Here is a 24,994-nt window from a genome sequence, read left to right as displayed (position 1 = left end):
GAGAGAGGAGCCGAATTTTGTTTTGTTTCTGTAAATCATGAAGTAGACAGAGTATCAAATACCTTGGTCTATATTAGTCTAGGGCGGAAATTTCAAACGAAAAAACACCTACCTGGCTTTAAGGCATAATGCATCACTTTTCTTGTTGTGTTAGTGTCATCCATCAGCTGCAAAACAGGGGATGCTGCATTATTTTTTTTTTTAAGTGATATATACCAGGTAAGTGGAAAAAAATGGTAATTTCATTCATTTTTTCCATCAGTGGGCAGTGCGGGAAGGGGTGGGAAGCAAGTAGTGGAGAATGGCTGAGTTTTAGAAAAGAGAGCTTCTGGAGCCTGTAATCATCTGCCAGGCTGAGACTAGGCATCATGTGTACTCACGTTCATCTCTGCTTTACCAACTCGAAACTCTAAGCTTCATCATGTTTTCTTTTATTAATCAAAAGGCTGTGTATTAATTGAAGAAGTCAGCTGGTGAGTCCCACATTCTAATAATGTTCAATTAAGCTGGCATCCTTCCACTGATTTTACTGGGCCTCCATTAATGCTTTAAGAAGGTGTGTCAGTCTAAAACCACACACTGATTCCAAGGAATGCAAGAACTAGGTGTTTCTACCAAAATGTTAAGACATGTTGGTTGTCTTTGAATGGTGGCACTATGGACAAATTGTTAATTTCCTTTTCTATTTTCCTCATACTCTTATTATTTGTAGTACCAATTTGATACAGGAAAGGTAATCTTAAAAAGGAAATGAAACATTACTTTTTTTTTTTTTGAGACGGAGTTTCGCTCTTTCACCCAGGCTGGAGTGCAGTGGCGCGATCTGAGCTCACTGCAACCTCCACCTTCCAGTTTCAAGTGATTCTCCTGCCTCAGCCTCCCGAGTAGCTGGGATTACAGGCGCCCGCCACCACGCCCAGCTAATTTTTATATTTTTACAAGAGATGGGGTTTCCCCGAAACATTACATTTACATGTTCTTTGAAGTGGTGTTTAGAATTCATTTATACTTACATAGAAGAATAGCAACAGAAACTTAAGAGAAGTGTAGGCAAAAGTAATGGGCATAACTTATTTTGCTATTTTCATACTAAAAAAAACTTTAAGCTAAAATCTTGAAAATATATCTTTGTAGTATTAAGGAATACTAGAGATTTTAAACCATGGTTATATATGGACCATATGATTACATAAAAATATTTATTTGAAATATTTAATGAAGAGATCAAAGATCAATTATATATAAACTTTTTCTAAAAGCATGTTAAGAACCATATAAAAATATAACTGTGCACACCTTCAATGGCTTGAAATTTTAGTGTTGTAAACAGTTGGAATTCTATATGAACTGGGTTCATTCTATAGCATTAATAGGGCTATCTTGTGTTATGCATACCTCAATTATATAATCCCCTGGAGAAACATTTTGAAGGAGGCAGCTGGTCGTCTCTGTATTTTGCTCCTGCAACAGACCAAAGAACACTTTAAAAACTCACTTTTTGGACAAAGGTCATCAGGACACCTCTTCTAGCCCAGAGTTGAAGGAGACTTGCCATCAGTCCATCAGTCTCAACCACAGTTTTCAGAAAATGTGATTAGATCAAAAAGTAACTGTGTTTATCTGCCACATGTTATCTGAACTTCCCTTTGATAAAAGGCCCAGGACAGCCCAGGACCCTTGCCATAGTCTATGCTTAGCTGGTGGCACCCTGAGCAGGAATATTTGATTTGAAGACAAAGAAACTAGTTTGAACAACCTTTACTTAACAAAAAGGTGAGGAAATAAATTACCAGTTTGTGTTTATACATATTTTATTTGCCATAATTTTAACATGGGCAGGAGGTCAAAGACCTTGATAGAGATGAGAGCCAGCAAGGAGAGCAAACTATGACAGAACCTGACATATATAGGAGCATGTCTAAGGAGGTACTGGGCTTTGCCACCACAACCAAAAACTTTCTTGGTATCCACAGTGGGCGATCAGACAGTCCTGTGAACATCCGAAACGGTTTCCACTCTTCTGACCACTCCCAGTTTAAGGGCTGGGTTACTCAGTTTCTATTTAACCTTGGCCTGTTTGTAAAATCAGTAGCCACTGAGTTATCAGTGGCTTGGCTCCTAGATCTGGTTTTTCCATTTACTAGCTATGCGGCCTTGAGCAAGCCAGGTGACTTCCCTGAGCCTCAGCTTTCCCATCTGTAAAATGGGGATGACAGTAGCCTCTGTTTCATAGAGCGGTATGGATTCAAGGAGCATAAAGCTCAGGGCCTGCCACACAGAGAGCACATGATGAATGTTTAAAACATAAAAGGACAGGCCAGGCGTGGTGGCTCGGGCCCGTAATCTCAGCACTTTTGAGGCCAAGGTGGGTAGATCACTTGAGGTCAGGAGTCTAAGACCAGCCTGGGCAACATGGTGAAACCCTGTCTCTACTAAAAATAAAAAAATTAGCTGGGCATGGTAGCATGTGCCTATAATCCCAGCTACTCCAGAGGATGAGGCAGGAGAATCATTTGAACCCAGGAGGCAGAGGTTGCAGTGAACCGAGATCACACCACTGCACTCCAGCCTGGGTGACAGAGCAAGACTTATATATATATATTTATATATATATATTTTTATATATTTTTAAAATATATTTTTATATATTTTATATATATTTATATATTATATATATTTATATATATTTTATATATTTTTATATATATATTTATATATAAATATATATATATGTATATACATACACACACACATATATATATGGACAAATGAGAAATACTTCTTGTTTATTCCTTGGCAATACTGTTATCAGGCTGCTGTATCACAACCAGGACAGCTGGGTTACAGATAACTAGGGAGTGAAGGACAGTGGCAAGATGGCCCTGAGACATGCCCAGTGATTACATTCCCAAGTATCTACCAACCACTGACAGCCAACAAAGCCTAATGCTCACATTGAGCAACCCAATTCCAGTGGCCCAGGAGTCGCTTTGAAACTCGCAGTGTTACTTTATGTACACCCAGCAGCTCACCTGCTTACAGGTCTTTCGCTTGAAAGGTCCTTCATGCTTGAGCTTGTAGTGAAGATAGAAGAAACGGAAGCCGAAGTTGTGCGGTGCGTGGTCGAAGGACACCTGCATGTCCGAGCCATGCTGGCTGATGTTCAGGTTCCGAGGCTTCCAGACTGGGAGGAGGTAGGACCCAGAGTGAGCAACCAGAGGCTACCCCAACACCATCATAGTGGCAACACTTTGAGACTTGATAGATAAGAACACTGTTACTTACAGGGTTTACAAGCCAAGTTGTCCGGCTGTAACAACAGGTCACAGGCTATTAAGAGAATAAAGATACATGTTTTTAGTTTTAGGACAGTTTGACATTTTCCTTTCCCAACAACCCAATGAAATATAAAGATACTGTGCCAGGTAATGCTAGAAAAGGTATAAAATATATCAATTCAATGAGGATTTTCACTACTGTGCATTTGTATCTTACAAACATTTAAATGGTACAATATAAACATATTAATGCAGTTCACTTTATGCCACATAAATGTTAACAGTGTAAAGTCACCCAGATTTTAAAAGCTTGTTGGGCATGACATAATTTCAAGGATGGTGGCCAAGGGTGCCACAGTCACATTGAGGCTCTGTTTCAGCTGTAAACAGAAATGATGCCGGCCCCTACCCCACTGTGGAGATGTTTAGACACAAGAGAACTTTGGAGTGGTCTTGGTAACTGCTGCAGGATTATTTTAACCTTCACTAGTATTCTATTTAAGATGCTCTTGATGGTTTCCTGAAATGACATGCAGGCATATAAGTAGTAGTGTCAGCACTGAAAACCAGGTACCAAAGCCAATAGCTTTGAAACAGAATCTAAACGCAATAAAAACACAAGGAGAGAGGCCAAACAGCTAGTCCACTATGCCATGCTGCTTGCTAACGCAGGGAGAGTCTCCGTATAATGCCAATAAAACCAAAGGCAGCATCAAAGACCACAGTGCACTGAAATGGTGACAAATGTTTGCATTCCAGGAACATACCCCCTGCACCCACCTTACCCCCAAATAGACATATTGATTCTATGCCAATGGGAAAAATTCATCTTAAATTATACTAATTTTGATTTAGGTGAGGCTTTCATAAACACATTCTTTGAATCTTCTATCTGGTTATTATGTGCAAGTCATCCAGAGATTATGTGAATACACATGGTCTTTGCCCTATGGAATTTCATTTTAAGAATTATGAGACCAATTGTTAAAATAATTTTGCTGCATAGAAAACAACCATAATAAGAATTCTGCAGAGGGAAACACTGATGTAGGCTGGAGTTGTGAACAGAAACATCACAATGGATGAGGGCTGCAACCAGACCTCACAGGAGGGGATGTTGGACAGGACTGACCATCCAAGGCTTGAATGACAAAGACTGATCAGGAAGGCAAGAAGGAGCTGCTGCCTGTTGCAGGGTGACCAGTCACCAAAGTTTGAAAGCAGCAACTCAGGAAGATTAAAGAGATAACCTGTACAGAACAAAAGGTGAGCAGACCTAGCACAGTGGGTGGTTGAGTTCAGAGCATGGATTCCAGAGTCAGACTTCTGGGGTTCAAATCCAACTCCCGGCAAGCCCGTCACCTTCTCTGTGTAGGATTCGACATCTAATAAGTGGGGATGGTACGATTAAATTCTTTGTAGGGTTGTCACAGAGGGTATTTGGAGTTAACATTTGGAATGCATTTAGAACAGGGCCTGGCACATAGACATTAAATAAACAGAACTTTCTAGAAAATAATTTTCTTAATCTAGTCCTGAAAATGACAGGCCTCCCTCCTGATAACAGGTAAAAAATGGACTCATTTCATGCTCCTACCCTTTACCACAAAATCAACTTACACTTTTTATTTCTGGTTTTTTTTTTTTTTTTTGAGATGGAGTCTTGCTCTGTGGCCCAGGCTGGAGTGCACTAGCATGATCTCAGCTCACTGCAACCTCTGCCTCCCCGGTTCAAGCGATTCTCCTGCCTCAGCCTCTTGAGTAGCTGGGATTACAGTCACATGCCACCACACCCGGCTAATTTTGGTATTTTTAGGAGAGATGGGGACCACGTTGACCAGGTTGGTCTCGAACTCCTGACTTTGTGATGTGCCTGCCTCGGCCTCCCAAAGTGCAGGGATTACAGGTGTGAGTCACTGTGCCAGGCCAGCTGTCTTTTTTAACTAGAAATGGGGTCTTGCTATGTTGCCCAGGCTGGCCTCAAACTCCTAGGCTCAAGCAGTCCTCCTGCCTCAGGATTATAGGCATGAACCACTGAGCCAGGCCTATTTTTCTTTAATCCAATCGTTTTGATACATGTCTGGCTTTTTTTTTTTTTTAAGACGGAGTTTTGCTCTTTCGCCCAGGCTGGAGTGCAGTGGCTTGATCTCAGCTCAATGCAACCTCCACCTCCCGGGTTCAAGCAATTCTCCTGTCTCAGCCTCCCGAGTAGCCGGGACTACAGGTGCACACCATGACGCCCAGCTAATTTTTGTATTTTTAGTAGAGACAGGGTTTCACCATATTTTTCAGGCTAGTCTCGAACTACTGACCTCAGGTGATTCACCCACCTCGGCCTCCTAAAGTGTTGGGATTACAGGCATGAGCCACTGCGCCTGCCGGCTGTCTTTTTTAATTAGAAATGGGGTCTTGCTATGTTGCCTAGGCTGGTCTCAAACTCATGGGCTCAAGCAGTCCTCCTGCCTCAGCCTCCCAAATAGCTGAGAGCATAGGTAATGCAGACTGTCTTAGTGATGGTCACAACATCCTCAAAAATATCAACTGTCAGGTCTGTTCTACAATAAGCCAGGAGTGGGTATATCTGGTTAGATGAACAGTGTCTGTACCTAACCTTAATTCTAAAAAGTACTTTTCTGGATGCTTTTCTCCCTGCCATGCTTGCTTCATACTAGTATTTGGCATGTTTTTTGTTTGTTTGTTTGTTTCCCCCCAAGACAGAATCTCGCTCTGTCACTCAGGCTGGAGTGCAGTGGCCCAATCTTGGCCCACTGAAACCTCTGCCTCCCGGGTTCAAGCAATGCTCCTGCCTCAGCCTCCCGAGTAGCTAGGATTACAGGTGCCCGCCACCATACCTGGCTAATTTTTGTATTTTTAGTAGAGACAGGGTTTCACCATGTTGGCCAGGCTGGTCTCGAACTCCTGACCTTGTGATCCGCCTGCCTCGGCCTCCCAAAGTGCTGGGATTACAGGTGTGAGCCACCGCGCCTGGCCCTTGGCATGTTCTTGAACACATTTCTATAGAAAAATCATCAAAAGCAGGAGAAAAGTCTTCTCATGGGAACCAGGCAGGAAAGGCCATACTCACCTCGGGTTCTGAAGAAGAAAGGGTGGTAATTGCTTTCGTTTTTAATGGAAGGAAAAGGGACAACCTTTACGAAATAATCTGTTTCAAATTTCATATTCAGGAAAGGTTGAGATTCCATTCCCTAAAAGGGAACAAAAACACAGTGACATCATGGAGAAATTACCCACCCCTCCACCTACATAAGGTCTTCGCTCCTACCCCAACTGCCACCCAGACACAACTCCAGATCTGCAGGACATGTTCCAGGGAGGCAGGAAGTCAGGTCTAGTTTCTGGACCAACTTGAGGTTTAGATCGCTTAACCATGAAGATGGACAATGCAGTCTGTTTTTTGGCAAAGAACCCATGGCTTGTTAATACTGAACCTCAAAGTTGGGGGGCAGGGTGAGCCCACATACACTCTTTGGGGCACAAAGACACCTTCCAGGATCGCTGCTCCAGCAGTAACCCGAGAGACGTGTTTACACAGGGAGGTGCTGAAGTTTCCCTGGGAGCGTGGAGCAGGCTTAAGGTGCTGCTGTACCATTCTTGCCCACCTCGGCGGGTGGGGTGGACCCCATAGCCCCTCCTTCTCCAATTTCAGACTTTGAATACGCTATTCAGGACCCTGGAACAATGGCATGTCTTCAGGAGCACATTCCCCAGCATGACTTACAGTTCTTTTGAAGCTACTGTTGAGCTGCTTCGGATCCTTTAGAATCAGTTGTTGGCACTGTCTTCCCTCTGACTTCAGCTCCTCCAGTATTACCCGAAATCCTTTCAGGAATTCGATGCCTAAGCAAAGCAGAATGCTTGTATTAATAGTAAACCTAATTACTTCTGAATACACTCTTCTTCCTCCAAGATTACCATCTTCTCTACCTACACACTAGAGTTAAAGGAATCCTAACTCTGGCCAGGGTATCTGAGTCTATAGAATGGAAAAAACATACCCCCTGCATTCCTCTGGTAAAGACCAGGTGATTTTCTCCATCCCACCATTACTAATTAATGGCTGGACACCCTAATCCAGCCAGCTATTTCATAAATGCTCATTGCCTCTATGGCATTAGGGTTCAAATATTTAGACTCCAGTTACAATTGGTCATAAAAAGTCTGAAGTAGAATATATGATTTCTAGGTCATCACACAGAATACATTCGACTGATGATAATTCCCAGTGTTGACTAGGGAATCCCTCCAAATCATGTTTCCACTTTAAGTTTTAGCTCTATATTTTTTGGCACATCTCACTGAGCAACATACAAAATTCCCAACAAATTGTGTCTGCACCCAAGGGGTTCTGAGGCTTGAGATTAAATAGCTTAGGGGAATGCCTGTGTGATTTACAAAGCGGTTCTTGCTCTAATCATGCCTGAAAGGCAGACACCCAAGGGTTGCCCAGTGTGTGCTCTTCATACAGCCTCCGAGGCCCCGAGACACCCACAGCGCCACTGAAAGGCACCAGCCCAGCCTCCTGCCACCTGAGCTCCCCCCACTGCACGTCCGACTAGATGCTTTCAAAAGGATTAAGCGCTGATGGCCACAAGCGCCAGCACCAGGGCTGTGTATCCCACGGAGACTGAAGTGGTCCAACTGCAGCTGGAGAGCCCCAAAGCCTGCCGCAATGGCGAGATATCGATTTCACATTCTTTCTGAACATTTTCAACCCTTCCCCTCCCAGGACAAAAGTAATTACACAGGATGCAATTAACCAGGTGGGAAATTTATTGATGACAAAGGTCAGGAAAATCTTTTTCTCTTTCAAATAGGTTCTCCAATCCTATAATTATTTGATGAAGAATACATATTTCTTGGTGAGTAGGGCAGAGGAGCAGGAGCAACAATTAGAGCTTCACACTTTAGGGTTTCAGAGCATTACTGTGCACAGGTATGGACTCTGCCATGTTGTATCTCAATTACAAAGCTTCCTGTGGGGGTGAAAGCCAGCTGAGCAACCACCAGAGATTCAGATAAGGTGATGACAAGGTCATTAGACCAACGACTATTTTAGATCTCACAGGACTTGCCTTTTGAGATCCAAAAAAACTTTGTAAAACAAATCCTCAGTATTAATACTAAGATTTAATTTACACAACATTACCAGAATGACTATTTAACAAAATCCAGGTGATTAATACTATTAACAGCCATACATCTCACAATTACATAAAAATTCATCAGCTGGGGCCAGGCGCAGTGGCTCACGCCTGTAATCCCAGTACTTTGGGAGGCCAAGGCGGGCGGATCACGAGGTCAGGAGATCGAGACCACAGTGAAACCCTGTCTCTACTAAAAATACAAAAAAAAAATTAGCCAGGCACGGTGGTGGGCACCTGTAGTCCCAGCTACTCAGGAGGCTGAGGCAGGAGAATGGCATGAACCCAGAGCTTGCAGTGAGCCAAGATCGCGCCACAGCACTCCAACCTGGGTGACAGAGCAAGACTCCATCTCGAAAAAAAAAAAAAAAAAAATTCATCAGTTAGGGTGGCAAGGGGTGGTTCTTGTTCTTATTTTTAAAATATTGGCCTAAAAACCACTATGCCAAGGTTCCAAGGCTGAGGAAGAGGCAGTGAACGTAATTCCTTTATCACTGTGACACATTACAGTACTATTAACACCTTGTAGTTATGTAATGATTAGCAATTTTATAGAGGAGCTTCCCAAGAAAGAACTTATTTGCTCTCTCTTCCATCATTTAAACTCATCAAATCCTCCCAACAACCATAGGAGGAAGGTGTTATTATCCCCATTTTACAGATGAGGAAACAGGTTTATAGTAGCTAACTGGCTTGCCCAGGGTCACACAGGAATAAAATGGCAGAGGTGAGATTTGAACCCAGGAAGTGTCTGGCTCTCAGCCAGTGCTCTTAACTCACATGCTTTTCTACCTTCCAAGAAGTGTCCTTGATAGAACCTAACAGAAACTCTCCAGCCACCCCCACCCATAAATCAGCATCCAGGAAAAGCACAGACTTCTGCCCCCACTGGTCCATGTCAGTTTTCCTGCCACCAGCTCACATCTCTTACTTTCATTCTAACTAGGGGGCCTGCAATTCATCAGTCCAACTCCTTAACCATTTAAGCCTTACATGGAATGACTACTTCCTTTTTATCTACAGAAAATGTTTTTAATCTTTAAATGTTAAGATAATATTATTTTTGGAAACCCCAGTGGGTTAAAACCCAGAAGTACTGATGTGGAGAAGTGGTTCGGCCCATGGGTCTGCTTAATCCTCCCTCTCCTGCAATCTGGTTCTTCTGAGATTTTTCCTGCTCAGATTAAGAAATTCAGACTTTATTTTACTTCTCCCTTGGCCAGGTTTTCACAAACTTGTAAGATCAGGTAGCAGTGTCAAAGCGGCAGTCCCAAGAACCAGGTTCTGATCATGGTAATAGCAGCCACTATTCTTTGAGAACTCTCTGAAAATGTACCATGTGTGTCTCTAACCATGAGGCAGTTCTCATCTCCCTTCTACAGATGGGGAAGCTGGGGCTCAGTGAGGTTCAATGCCTCATGTGAAAGATCAATTCTGGAGGTTCAAACCCAGGCCCGTCTGAACAAATGGTCCCCTTCCTACATCTCACACTTGGCTAACCCGTTCTTTCCTATGTATCTTCAATTCATTCAAGAGGACAAGCAGATTTAGCCCCAACCCGAATCTAGCCATATAATACCGGTTTGCTTTTTTCTTTTAGTTTTTTCTTTTGTTTTTTATTTATTTATTTATTTTTGAGACAGAGTTTCACTCTTGTTGCCCAGGCTGGAGCGCAATGGTGCAATCTCGGCTCACTGCAACCTCTGCCTTGTGGGTTCAAGCAATTCTCCTGCCTCAGCCCCCCAAGTAGCTGGGATTACAGGCATGTGACACCACGCCCAGCTAATTTTGTATTTTTAGAGGAGACGGGGTTTCACCATGTTGGTCAGGCTGGTCTCAAACTCTTGACCTCAGGTGATCCATCTGCCTCCGCCTCCCTAAGTGCTGGAATTACAGGCATGAGACACCACACCCAACCTGTTTTGTTTTATAAAGAGACCAGGTCTCTTTCTGTAGCTCAGGCTGGAGCGCAGTGGCACGACAATCATAGCTAACTGTAGCATCAAACCCTGGGCTCAAGTGGTCCTCTTGCCTCAGCCTTCCAAGTAGCTAAGACTACACACTTGTGCCACCATGCCCGGATAAATTTTTAATCTTCCAGTAGAAATGGGGGTTTCACTTTGTTGCCCAGGCTAGTCTCGAACTCCTGGCCTCAAATGATGCTACCGTCTCGGCCTCCCAAAGTGATGAGATTACAGGTGTGAGTCACCATGCTTGGTCTGTTTTTTGTTGTTCTTTTCCATTTTGTTTTTTTGTCTCACACAGTTTAAATAAAAATTCAAGCTGGGCACGGTGGCTTACGCCTGTAATCCCAGCACTTTGGGAGGCCGGGGTGGGCGGATCATGAGGAGTTTGAGACCAGCCTGGCCAACATGGTAAAACCCTATCTCTACTAAAAACACAAAAATTAGCTGGGTGTGGTGGCAGGCACCTATAATCCCAGCTACTTGGGTGGCTGAGGCAGGAGAATTGCTTGAAACCGGGAAGCGGAAGTTGCAGTGAACCGAGATTGCGCCATTGAACTCCAGCCTGGGTGAAAGAGCGAAACTCCGTCTCTGAAAAAAAATAGAAATTAAATTTGTTGCCAACATTTAAAAATTCATTGATTTCATTGTTTTTCATGAACACTGGGATTTTCCTGAAAAATCACAATATGTGCCAATGCTGAGCTGGCATGTCTCTGTGTTCACAGAAACTGCTAATGCTGGATGGCCATTATGCCCCTGGATGAGCCATGGGTTTTCTTGGTACTGCTGCCCTCCCACCCCTGACTAGGGCTGAGACAGAGGCCAAGACGTCAGTGCCATTTATTACTCACACAATATTACTTTTCAAGCGCATGTGAATAACAATAACAGTAGAAGAAACAAAAGACCATAGTGCACAGTCTTAAGCCATGTGTACGCCCAGCAAATATATGCAACAAAGTACAAAGTGTATCTGTGCCCAATCCAACGTAAGCCTCACTCACATCCAGACCTGCCTGGTTCCTGGAGACCATCACGTGGGACCTTTGCACTGGGCCCTATGCACCCAGGTTACCACCATACACTCGATTTTTAACCACTCACCAAGGGCCCCTGGGGACCAAAGAATGGTGACTGCCACTTGGTCATGGCAAGCATACTGGCTGATGGTGATATTCTGGGCGTCAGCAATCACATGCTTCCCCACTGGATTCAAGTAGGTGGTACAATCTAGAGAGTGGGGAGAATGAGAACAGTTACATTTAAAATTTCATTTTTATTTTCAGGTTCATCTTATCAAAATAAACAGGGCATGTCTGAAGGTGGCCAAATCCATTCTGTTAAAGATGTGTGCCTCAAAAGCCCAAATAAGACATCAGAGGTTGACTACTGCTTGGAGAACTGTAAGATGCTACAGAGGGATGATTTGTAGCACCACCACCACCACCCACTCATGCCATGTTAAATTCCAGGGCGGTGTTGGGAGGATCTTATACAGTATGGAGTCTGTGTGTGTATCTGGCATTAACTTTTTTAAAACCTAAATCAGTAATTATTTACATCAATTCAACCAATTTTCAGCATTAAGGAGTGATATGAAACAAAACAATCGCTAAATAACTTGGGCATTGTTTGTTTTTAGAAAAAACCTGGAGGGCCAGATGATTGGAGGAAAGGAACTAACACTCAGATGTGAATTCATATGGGAGTGATTCTCAACAAGACTGTTAACTCAGTTAGCACAGGGTACTAACTCAGTGACGAAGTGATAAGGATGTTAACCAGCATTGGTCAAAGGTAAAATTTTTGTTCTTAGACACCATGTGTCATCAAAGACACCAGCAACCCCCAGAAAATCCAAGGAGCCTCACATTGCTCAAAAAACAGAAACCACACCCATCTTTGATTTTGCCTGAGGAGTTTACTCACTGCCACCTGTCAACGTAGCCATAGCAGCTGTACCACCTGGTCTTGCTAAATACACCTTCAAAATCTGCAAGTTTCCTAAAAAGCTGCCAAAAGCTTCCGGCCAGAATCAGGCTGTAACTTCAGAGAATGGCCATGAGCTGTTCTGACCACTCTTGCAGGGAGAACCATTCACCATCCCCAGCAGACACCACTCATAATTCTTATGCTGCCTCATCCCCATTTCTTTCTCAATGATCAAACTTGAACACCCTCTCTTATATCTCCTGCAAAAGATCATCAGTTCCATCAAACATCCAAACCTGTCCATTACCCCTCTGAAGCCCGGGTGTTTCTCTTTGGGGTAAAGCATTCCAGGGGACTTTGTAAGAAGCTCTGTGAGTGTCCCTTTTTCTCCCTGTAGATGTTACTGCACATTTCTCATTTTTATGACTAAAAATGTTCATTGCAGACATTTTCAAACCACAAAAGACTATAAGAAAAATATAAAAGGCATTCATAACCTCTTACCACAGAGGTGCAATGAACATTCTAATGAATACCCTTCCAAGCCTTGTTTTAACATGCACATAATATTCCTCCTTTTAAATGTATTAAAGCACAGCATACATACACAAAAACGCACCCCCACACTTGTAAAACTCCATCCTTCATGCTGCCTGTATTCTGTGTTATTGCCTGACTACATTAGGCACACTCCCTCCACTCAACTCCATCAGCTTCAAAAACAGTCATATTTATATTTCCTTTTTTCTTTTTTGAGATGGAGTTTCACTCTTGTTGCCCAGGCTAGAGTGCAATGGCGCAATCTCGGCTCATGGCAACCTCTGCCTCCTGGGTTCAAGCGATTCTCCTGCCTCAGCCTCCCGAGTAGCTGGGATTACAGATATGCACCACTACACCCGGCTAATTTTTGTATTTTTAGTAGAGACGGGGTTTCTCCATGTTGGTCAGGTTGGTCTCGAACTGCCGACCTCAGGTGATCCGCCCACCTCAGCCTCCCAAAGTGCTGAGATTACAGGCGTGAGCCACCATGCCTGGCCTATATTTACATTTCAGTATTATTTATTTCAAAGGATGTTAATAATGCCAAATTCTACTTCTAGTGAAAATTCACTCTCAAAGCAATCAACCTATGTTCTCTGGGTAAACAAGAGATTTTAGAATAGGAAAAAATTTATAACATCTGGTTTAACACCCTCACTATACAAATGAGGAGCTATGAGAGATCAGCTCTTACCACTTCTATCACAGCACACAGCTTATTGCCACCAATATGAGTTCTGAATCAGAGGTGTTCAGCCTGCAAAAACCCTGGCTGAGACCAGGTTCCCAAAATATTTAAAAAAAAAAAAAAAAAAAAAGCAAGTTCCTGTCATACTTGTAAAGTTCAAATATTTTGATTTATTGTGGTCCATAATGAAAGAGAATCAAATGGCTCTGAAAAGATGCATGAACAAGAGCAAATAATAGTAGTTGTCATTGTTTTCTTTGTTCATTCCTAATGCCAAAATTAATACTGTTTGGGTTTCTGTAAATGTAGTTATGCAATATGAAGTCTAAGAATTTTTTTTTTTTTTGAGACACGGTCTCACTCTGTCACCCAGGCGGGAGTACAGTGGCACAATCTCAGCTCACTGCAACCTCCGCCTCCTGGGTTTGAGCAATTCTCCTGTCTCAGCCTCCTAAGTAGCTGGGACTACAGGTACATGCCACCATGCCCAGCTAATTTTTGTATTTTTAGTAGAGACAGAGTTTCACCTTATTGGTTAGGTTGGTTTCGAACTCCTGACCTCAGGTGATCCACCCGCTTTGGCCTCCCAAAGTGCTGGGATTACAGGCATGAGCCACTGCGCCCAGCCAATATAAAGTCTAAGAATAAGAAATGTTAATATAACCTACTTGGGCATACCAAGAATGTAAAGGAAAAAACATGGAATTCAAGGCCAAAAGAGGCAGAGAGACTTGTAAAATTTAATTTTGACTTAACGGCAAGACATTTTCTTCCTGTATAACATTAAATGACAAAGGAATAGAAAAATATGGTTTTTAGTAGTTTTGTTGAAAACCCAGTAATTGGTTCTTAGTTATTTCAAACAAGTTATTTCAGTTGACTAGTAACCAGTCAACTGAGCAGTAACAGGAACTTCCTTGTGGAAGACAGAAATATCTTTTTCAATGGAAAATATGGAATAGGTTTTTCTACACAGCCTGGATCCAATTATTAGCAAGTCCAAAATTTTGGATTCTGATTACAAAAACTTCATGCTCAAATGACATTTTCCCAAAATGCAACTGAGCTTCATATGTCTCAGGAGTCAATATAAGCTGTGAATTAAATTTTAATTAAATGTTGAAGAATTAAAAAGAAAGTAATGACTAAGAGACAGGCATAGGTATGTGGGCCAAATATTTGGTATTATGAAGAAAACAGCAAGATACTTTAAAGTTTTACACGGAGAGATCCTCCTTCACAAATGCCATATTAAATTAGAGATACAAATGCTTGTTTGCAGCTGACAGGAAAATTCTGAACGCTTGAATGTAATACAAGATCTGCTAGGACCAAGAGCACATATTAGAAATTCACTTTGTAACTCAAAGAAAGATCCCTTACACCTCTTTACTTAGCTGAATCAAGTATCATGGATGTGCAAATCTTTCATTAGCATCTACCCAACATTTACCCAGAACATATATACACCACCAATGTGAGCTGCCTGAGTTGCACATGTAAGTCCTCACTGGTTAGCCTAAAATAGCCATTCCAGCAACTGTGGGTGTGAATCTGACACACATATTTGTATCTTAAAATTGTTAGATTGTAACCACAACTTTTACAATCCTGCTTTAGCAGTGATTATTCTAGAGGCCTCAATGCAACCTAAGCCCTTTACTTACATTGATTCATAACCCTGTCCAAGAGATGAATCAGATGCCAGAAGTTACTAAATATGAGTCAAGTTCCTTCTTGTCATTTTTACTTAAATTATGGCTCATAAAGCTAAAATGATCACAATTCTATACAACTATCTTCTTATGAATGAAAGGAGCTGCTTAGAAAAAGCACCCCCCATGCCCTCAGAAAACAATTCAGCCAGAAGCCAGGCACAGTGGCTTACCCCTGTAATTCCAGCACTTTGGGAGGCTGAGGCGGGCAGATCACGAGGTCAAGAGATCAAGGCCATCCTGGCCAACATGGTGAAACTTGTCTCTACTGAAAATACAAAAATTAGCCGGGCGTGGTGGCACGCACCTGTAGTCCCAGCTACTCGGGAGGCTGAGGCAGGAGAATTGCTTGAATCCACGAGGCAGAGGTTGCAGTGAGCCGAGATTGCGCCACTGCACTCCGGCCTAGCAAGACTCCGTCTCAAAAAAAAAAAAAAAAAAGGAAAAGAAAACAATTCAGCCAGAGTCACCCTTTCTTGAGAGAAAGGGCAAAAAATGGTGTTGCATTCCAACTCCAGTTGGACTGATTTCTATATTAATAGATATTAATTAATGAATATACATTGCAGTCAGATCCCAACTTGAGCAGTTATAAGCATCACCTCATTTAAAACTCAAAATGATGCTAGAAGAAGGAAACTAAGTTTTATTTTAAAAAAGAAAACTGAAGCCTGGAGAAGTCAAATCACCAGCCACAGCTCATAAAACTGGTAGGTAGGGCAAGGCACAGTGGCTCACACCTGTAATCCCAGCACTTTGGGAGGCAGAGGTGGGCAGATCACTTGAGGCCAGGAGTTCAAGATCAGCCTGGCTAACATGGCAAAACCCAGTCTCTACTAAAAATACAAAAACTAACTGGGTGTGTGGGCTGGGCACGGTGGCTCACGCCTGTAATCCCAGCACTTTGGGAGGCCGAGGCAGGCAGATCACAAGGTCAGGAGATCGAGACCATCCTGGCTAACATGGTGAAACCCCATCTCTACTAAAAATACAAAAAATTAGCCAGGCGTGGTAGCGGGCACCTGTAGTCCCAGCTATTCGGGAGGCTGAGGCAGGAGAATGGCATGAACCTGGGAGGCGGAGCTTGCAGTGAGCGGAGATCATGCCACTGCACTCCAGCCTGGGTGACAGAGCGAGACTCTGTCTCAAAAAAAAAAAAAAAATAAAATAACTGGGTGTGGTGGCAGGCACTTGTAATCCCAGCTGCTCAGGACGCTGAGGCATGAGAATCGCTTGAACCTGGGAGGTGGAGGTTGCAGTGAGCAGAGATCACGCCACTACACTCCAGCCTGGGTGACAGAGTGAGACTCTATCACAAAAAAAAAAAGAAAAAGAAGAAGAAAAGAAAAGATAAAAGAACTGATAGATGGGGAACTGGGGTTGGAGCCCAGGCCTGGTCAGCGATGGCCAACCAACTGCAGACTGTAGACCTCTGGCCAATCTGGGACCCAGATTCACACAGATTCACCTTGTGTGAATTTCACACAGATTCATTCTGTGTGAAATTTAAAAAATAACTGCCATTATTAAAAAATGTTTATACAAAAAGCACGAATTTCCCACTATTCTTAGAAATCAATTTGCTACATTCAGTGGGAATTCCTCATGGCCACAATATTTGGAATTAAGGAGTCAAGACTCCCCTCAGACTAGACATGAGCTATTCAGTTTGCCATACTCTCGACCATTCCCTAGCACCCTGCACTGGGGCAACTTTGTTTATGTGTTCCTTGCTGGGCCATACTGGCAGTTATGTCCTTAACAACACATACAGATAAACCCCAAGGAACACAGGGAAAGTCTCCTTACACAACTTTTCTGAACACTATGGAAGACACTTGACCTGGTCAAGCTCCCAAATACTTGAGTGGCTTAATTGAGACTGAGCTGCTTTAGCTGTTGACACACCTGAACAGGTTCAGAAAATTCCTCAACCCCAAGACTGCAGCGTCCTTGATTAAGCATGGCTATGTAATCTTTAGATGACTCAAAGGGCTCTATTCTTTGGCAATAAAGGCAGTTACTTACTGTCATATTTGAAGGTGATGTTGTACAGCCCACTGTTTCTGCTGGCCGGCCCCACTCCCTGTGGGAAAACAAGAGAACACGATGCAGAGTGAAGCCAATTTGCTCTTCCAACACAAATCCCCATGGAGTCCAAATGCAGGCAGCACTGCTGAGACCCAGGGTCATGCCAGTCCCCGGACATCGTCCACCACTCTTTCTGCCCACTTCATGGCCCCCCACAGCTGTCAAACTCCGGCCAGCCCAGGAGATTCCTAACTGCCAGGCCATAAGGATCATGAGCACTCACTTCTGTAAAACAATAGGGGCAAGCTGTTCTACGTTTAGGGGTTAAATAATAATTCATTAACAGTAAAATTGGGAGAGAGACCAAGAGCTGCCAGCTGGAGCCCTTCCAGTTAGATCCACTTTGAGCACTGATTGGTCATAAAATTTGCCTACTCCAGACGCCCTCATCCGCAAGCTCTATTAAGCCACAACAGATAGGCAATTCCTCAAGTCTAAGGAAACTGGTTTCTCATTTCAAGACTGGGAATGAGTGTGGGAATAAGTTGTTACTTTTAATGAGAAAATTCTTCACTGCATCCATACCTATGCTTGGAATACATAGTGTGGGTCATAAAAAAAAAAAAAAGAAAGAAAAGAAAAGAAAAGAAAAAAAGACTTTAAAAGGCCTAACTCTTATTCTTGGTGATGTGGTCATTAGCCATCTGCACTCTTAATACCAGGGCTAACAACTGTGCCAGACTTCCCACTTTAATTATAGCATCCACAGAGTGAGCCCCGGAATCCTCCTGTTGACCCCACCTTTTCCACCACTTACCCATCATGAGAAAGAGCAGCTACAGATCTACCAACTCCAATTTACCTGTTTCTGTAATACTCTGCAAATGTGCCATTCAGCATTAATCACAGAATTCTCTAAAATATGTTAATTCTGAAATGCTAAATGATGGGAAAATATTCCAGCCACACAGCTAAAGTTTCCACTGAACAAGAAGGATGTTGGAGGGAACCATATGCTGGCAGCCTGGCATTTAATGGGCAATTGTTACACCAAAACAAAATGTGGAGAACACTTCTGATGGAGCCCAGGGTTTCTGGCCACAACCACATGACATCCATATGCCACAGGCATGTTCACGCTGCTTATCCTGAAGCCAGGCACACCCACTGAAAGTGTATCCCTGAATTCAGATATACATGGGCCTTAGGAAAGCACAACTGGGCAGAGAGGGGCACATGGGCACACCCACCCAACCCCTACTCTAAGGTGAGGAATAAGTAACAGAAAACCTAAATCCACATGGCACACCAGCTCACAATCTACTGAAGCTCCTCTTCTTCATAGCTCACCTTCCTTCTCCAGCTTTCCTCCTTCTGCCTCTCTCCCCACATATACAAGATTCCAGAATTCCTCACCTGAACTAAAACACTTTGGAAAGTGTTGTGAACTTATTAAAATCCTAAGAGTGTCTATAACTGCCTAGGGACAAGACCACAGTTTGTACAACTAAAGGCTGCTCAACCTGCAGATGGCAGACTCCAGAGTAACACAACCAGGTAGGAGACCAGGAACGAGAAAATCCAATCCCCCAAGACCAAAGCCCAAGATCCCCAAATCACACTCTTCTGTGCTCTTATAAGCCCCCAAGACATAAACTCAATCCCCATCTATTAGGAGCCAGACGTTATGCCAGCTACGCTGGCAAACAAAACAGCCACTGTCCCCCATCTCATGAAATGAATTAACATGGGGTTCATTATTTCAAAGAAGAGTAACTGGGTAGGTAGATTATATCCTAGGCATGCAGATAAATTTCACATCACACCGTGGCCCTCCAAGAATGCCGTTTAGATGGCAAAGCAAGGTATATATAGCAAGGGTGAAAGAGCCCGGTGTTAGGGAAGTACAGTGTATGAAATACCACAAGACAGCCCTTGAGTAAGGATGAATGAAGGACGGGTAAGACAACAGGTTCCAGAAGCTTAACAGGGGGAAGGATAACTGGGCTAGAATGAAGAGGAAAGCAGAGTAGCATCATGGGAGGAAAAGAAAACTGTAATCTAGAAGCCAAGATTAGTACCTCAATCCTCCCATCCTCCACTGGATGCCCGATGGCAAACCACTCTACTCTAGGGGTTCCCAACCCCCGGGCCCTGGACTGGTCCTGGTCCATGGCCTGTTAGGAACCAGGCCACACAGCAGGAGGCAGTCAGCGGGCGAGCATTACCACCTGAGCTCTGACTCCTGTCACATCAGCAGTAGCATTGGATTCTCATAGGAGCACAAACCCTACTGTGAATTGTGCATGCGAGGGATCTAGGCTCCTTATGAGAATCTAATGCCTGATGGTCTGAGGTGGAACAGTTTGATCCCGAAACCATTCCCTACTGACCCCCCAGTGCATGGAAAAATTGTCTTCCACAAAACTAGTCCCTGGTGCTAAAAAAAAGGTGGGGACCGCTGCTCTACACCACTGGGTCTGGGTCTCCTCAACTGTCTTTCTTTTTTTTTTTTTTTTTTTTTTTTTAAGAATTTACATGGCTTTCCTCTAGGAGGTGGTTTTGAGGAAGATCCAATGAAGCCAGGTACAGGAGGGACTTCTAAAAGGAAACACATTCCATCTAACACCATGCTTCCTGGTGCATAGGGATCCTAGCGACCAATCACCTTACTTGTCAGATGTAGCTTTTTTTGTTGTTCCAGTTTCCTTATATGTCTTTTGTTTGTTTCCTCTATATTCCTATTGCAACACACTATTCACAGGTATTTACTGGGCAATGGCCAATGCATTGTGGAAAGGAGCCCAAGACAGTGAGGTGTGCTATGCCATGCATTCAAGAACCTAAATCCCTCCAAATAAAGTCTCTATGATGTGTGTGGAGCTGTTCAGAGGGGGGCCCAGTGAGGCTGGCCTGGAAGGAAGGTGAAGCTTACCTGTGGCATCCATTCACTCTCTGCTGAGCATTCCACCTTGGCCTAAGACTCACAAGGCTGGGCACTCAGCTATGAACCAGACCCAGGTCTTGACCTCAAGGGGCTCTGGCCACGTGTATAACTGCCCTCGCTCCCCTGCTTTGAGCCCTTCACTGGCTCCCTGCCCCTCCAGATCATTCCTGATGTGACACCTGCCTACCTTCCCAGTCACTCCCTCTTACACCTTATAAACCCTTTGGACACTACAGTTCTGCTTGGAAAATGTCCTCAGGCATGCCTGCATTCTCAGAATCCCCTCCTCTTCTCTTCCTATCACCCAGGTCAGCTGCTTGCCACATCACACTGTGTTCCTGACACATCGGTCTGCCCGCTACTCACTTGAGGGGAACATGGTAATTCATTCCCACAATTGGAGTAGCATGGCACTTTTAGGGATGTAGATGCAAAATGGTAGTTCCAATTCCACAGAAAATCAGAGATCATAAGACCCCGTGGCCATCTAAGCCTGGTCATGGAGCTCAGAAGCAGGAGAAAACATCCCAGGTATCAGTTCTTACATGCATTTTAAAGACCTTTTGGCAGGGCGCAGTGGTTCACACCTGTAATCCCAGCACTTTGGGAGGCCGAGACAGGTGGATCATCTGAAGTCAGGAGTCCGAGACCAGCCTGGCCAACATAGTGAAACCCCGTCTCTACTAAAAATACAAAAAATTAACTAGGTGTGGTGGCAGGTGCCTGTAATCCCAGCTACTTGAGAGGCTGAGGCAGGAGAATCTTTTGAACCTGGGAGGCAGAGGTTGCAGCGAGCCAAGATCGCGCCATTGCACTCCATCCTGGATGACAAGAACAAAACTCCATCTCAAAAAAGCACACAAAACAACAACAACAAAAAACCCTTCACTCCTGGAATTCCTCAAGTGCACAGCTTCTCAGCACATGCATCACAGATGCTCTATCAGGCTGTCCTTAGCTCAACACCCAAATAATGCTTCAGCTGCTCTAGAGCCCTCAGAAACCACCTTAGCAATGGTATCCCAGGCTAGCCCATGGTGCACTTCTATTTTCTTTACACCTCATGATAGATAGAATGATAGCCCCTTAAACATGTCCATATTCTAGTCCCCAGAACCTGTGACTATGCTATTTTACAGAGCAAAAGAGACTATGGAGATGTAAAGTTCAAGTATCCTGAGATGGGAAGAGTATTCCGGGTTCTCCAAGTGGGCCCAATAACCACAGGGTCTTTATAAGAGGGAGACAGAAGGCTCAGAATCAGAGAAAGACATGTGACAATGGAATGAGGAGAGAGAGAAAGAGAGATCAATTTGAAGTACTGGTTCTGAGGTCAGAGGAAGGAGGAGCTAAGGAGCCACAGAATGCAGGCCACCTCTGGAGACTGAAAAAGGCAAGGAATGGATCCTCCCCTACAGCCTCCAGAAGGAGCCAGCGCAGCCAACACTTTGATTTTGGCCACATTAAGATCCATTTTAGAATTCTGACCTCCAGAACTATAAGACAATAAGGTAGGTCATTTTAAGCCACTAAGGTTTTGGTTATTTATTATAGCAGCAACTGAAAGCTAATATACACTCATATAATTTCAGCTGCAATATGGATAAAATAGATCTCTATGTCACACACACATGGCACGTGCTGTCATTCCTCCACCCTGCCCCCCAGCACCTGGAGCTGATCCCTGTCCTTGTGTTCTCCCCAACCCAAGCTTCAGGCAGGCATACAACATGGACCCATCAGAGCTGCTGCTTGAGATTCTGCTGTCCTAGATGTGGGCTTCTGTGGGCTGACCTGGGGCTGACCCCAGAAGCAGAGAAGTGGTTAAGACAACGGGTTTTGGAGTTACGCAGATGTGTGTTTAAACCACCACATTTCCAGCTGTGTTACTCTGGGTAAATTTCTGAACCTCCCTGAGCTATAAAGTGTTTGAATAGGCTGGGTGCAGTGGCTTACACTTGTAATCCCAGCACTTTGGGAGGCCAAGGCGGGCGCATCACCTTAGGTCAGGAGTTCCAGACTAGCCTGGCCAACATGATAAAACCCCGTCTCTACTAAAAATACAAAGATTAGCCAGGCGTGGTGGTGGGTGTCTGTAATTCCAGCTACTTGGGAGGCTGAGGCAGGAGAATTGCTTGAATCCGGGAGGTGGAGGTTGCAGTGAGCCAAGATCGCACGCACCATTTCACTCCAGCCTGGGCAAAAAGAGTGAGGCTCCATCTCAAAAGAAAAAAAAAAAGTGTTTGAATAAAACTTTGTGGAAAGCACTGTGTGACATGACATATATCAAGTGCTCAGCATAGCATCTGACACACAATAAACTCAGAAATGTTTTACATTATCCTTCCCAAGAAGGTCACTGCCTTAATAAGCAGATGAGAGTTGTACTGCAGGACAAGTTACAAAGAGATACATGAGGAAGACTGGAGAAAGGTCACAGGTGGTGTATTTCCTAGGTATGAACTGCCTTCTGCATCCAGAACCTTGGAGGATTGTGGAAGATAAGACAGACAGGTCAGGGCAAGGTACTGGTAGGCACTGATCACCAGACTAAAATGCATTCAACAGATGGTCATGGAGGCCCAGTAAGTCCAGTTCTATTAAGGGCATAGTTTGGATTGGAAGAGGAGAGGCTGAAGACAGAGCCCAGGAGGACAGCCCTCAAAACCCCTGCCTATAGTCCTGGACCTGACACATAGTCCTTGGTAAGTATAAGTTTTCTGCCTGAATAAATGAATGCATTATTAAGCCAAGTAATATACCCTAAGAACCTAGCTTGGTGTTACACTGATTTATGGGCTTAGAATGAGGGCCCACACTAAGAGAAAACAGAGAAGGCAACTTACAAGGCTGCTGACCAGCTTTGCAAACTGTTCTTCAGGAAACAATTCCAAGCTTATAGCTACTATACCGTTTTTGATATTTAATGAGCTGATGATTAAAAATACTTGTCTGTTGCCTGTTACTTAAAAACTATAAATGCCAATGCAGTGGCCTCGGGGTGCCACATTCTTAGTTAATTAAGCACCCCCATTTGCTGCACTAACGGGTAGCTTTTAATTTGTTCCAAAGGGAGCTAAGCAGCAAGCCCTGGCTGCCTGGAGCGCTGCTATGAAATTCCTTTGGTTAGGCCAGGCGCAGTGGCTCACGCCTGCAATCCCAGCACTTTGGGAGGCCGAGGCAGGAGGATCACCTAAGGTTGGGAGTTCGAGACCAGCCTGACCAACATGGAGAAACCCCGTCTCTACTAAAAATACAAAAAATTAGCTGGGTGTGGTGGCACATGCCTGTAATCCCAGCTACTCATGAGGCTGAGGCAGGAGAATCACTTGAACCTGGGAGGCGGAGGTGGCAGTGAGCCGAGATCACGCCATTGCATTCCAGCCTGGGCGACAGAGGGAGAATCTGTCTCAAAAAAAAAAAAAAAGAAAGAAAGAAATTCCTTTGGTTGGTGCTCTATGGTCAGTAGGGACGGAAGGAGCAAATCAGAACATAATGGAGAAAACATCTTTAACTCAGGAAGGGAGGGGAGGATAACCCTTAAGGGCTCTAAAAGAATAAAATTCAAAAGCTAAAATCCCACACCACGCTCCAGCCATATGGCAAAGAAGCAAAGGCCTGGATACAGAGAGGCCAGCAGCGGAGCAGGATCCACAGGCAGCAGCCAGGGGCAGCCATGAAGGTGATCAGACAGCCAACTTCCTGACGGGCCTTCGGGCATTCTAAGCCATTTGAAGACACTAACTTCCCAGAGCAACATTTCCAATTCACCTCCAGCACAGCTTAACTGCCATTTTGGAAAAATGCATTTCAAGAAGAACTGTGCTAAATATAGCACCCCTCTTCCAGTGGAAGGCAGGCCAAACTTTCGAATCAAGTAAGGAACGTTCAGAAAGCCAGTAATGTTTTAGTGAACAGAGTCAGAGTAAAAATTTAAATAAGAGCATTCGCACAAAGAACTGAGACTTTTTTTTTTTTTTTGAGACAGAGTCTTGCTTTGTTGCCTAGGCTGGAGTGCAGTGGTGCGATCTCGGCTCACTGCAACCTCCGCCTCCCAGGTTCAAGTGGTCCCATCCCCTCAGCCTCCCGAGTAGCTGGGATTACGGGTGCCCACCACCATGCCCGGCTAATTTTTGTATCTGTAGTAGAGACGGGTTTTGCCATGTTGGCCAGGCTGGTCTCAAACTCCTGACCTAAGGTGATCCACTTGCCTTGGCCTCCCAAAGTGCTGATATTACAGGCATGAGCCACTCACTGTGCCCGGCCAGAAGATGGTTTTTTAAAGGTACACCTAGTAACTACTTAAAACTAAGGCCAACTCATATATATATATTTTGTTGTTGTTGTTGTTGTTGTTGTTTTTGTTTTTTGAGATAGTCTTGCTTTGTCACCCAGGCTGGAATGCAATAGTGTGATCTTGGCTCACTGCAGTCTCCACCTCCTGGGTTCAAGAGATTCTTTTGCCTCAGCTTCCCGAGTAGCTGGGATTACAGGTGCCCACCACCATGTCTGGCTAATTTTTGTATTTTTAGTAGAGAGGGGTGTTTCCCCATGTTGGTCAGCCTGGTCTCGAACTCCTGATCTCAAGAGATCCGCCCACCTTGACCTCCCAAAGTGCTGGGATTACAGGCGGGAGCCACCAGGCCCGGCCATACTTTCTGTTTTTCTATAACATATTCTCTATCTTGGGCTTCCAGTGTGTAACATAGCAGACAGTGCTGTGAGGCTTAAAAT

At 44.0% G+C, this 24,994-nt stretch overlaps 1 protein-coding gene across 4 annotated transcripts in view; it reads right to left on the bottom strand.

The window, feature by feature from the left end:
* Window positions 1-24,994, bottom strand: part of IL17RD (interleukin 17 receptor D) — an 81,728-nt gene that overhangs the window by 12,904 nt on the left and 43,830 nt on the right. For 3 of the 4 annotated variants that reach the window (XM_031663274.1, XM_031663273.1, XM_031663275.1), the window contains 8 exons: window positions 17,311-17,368; window positions 11,512-11,637; window positions 7,018-7,136; window positions 6,364-6,484; window positions 3,286-3,330; window positions 3,033-3,184; window positions 1,396-1,461; window positions 113-167 (listed from right to left, as the gene is read on the bottom strand). In XM_031663274.1, the coding sequence (XP_031519134.1) occupies window positions 113-167; window positions 1,396-1,461; window positions 3,033-3,184; window positions 3,286-3,330; window positions 6,364-6,481 (436 nt within the window). In that variant the 5' untranslated portion in view covers window positions 6,482-6,484; window positions 7,018-7,136; window positions 11,512-11,637; window positions 17,311-17,368. Of the gene's footprint in view, window positions 1-112; window positions 168-1,395; window positions 1,462-3,032; window positions 3,185-3,285; window positions 3,331-6,363; window positions 6,485-7,017; window positions 7,137-11,511; window positions 11,638-17,190; window positions 17,244-17,310; window positions 17,369-24,994 lie in introns of those variants that run through there. The other variant, XM_031663276.1, reaches the window with a different exon arrangement.

The sequence above is a fragment of the Papio anubis genome, chromosome 2 (genome assembly GCF_008728515.1).
Source record: "Papio anubis isolate 15944 chromosome 2, Panubis1.0, whole genome shotgun sequence".
NCBI classification, from domain to species: Eukaryota; Metazoa; Chordata; class Mammalia; order Primates; family Cercopithecidae; genus Papio; species Papio anubis.
Note: the sequence above shows the minus strand (reverse complement) of the source record. Positions and strands in the feature narration are given on the sequence as shown.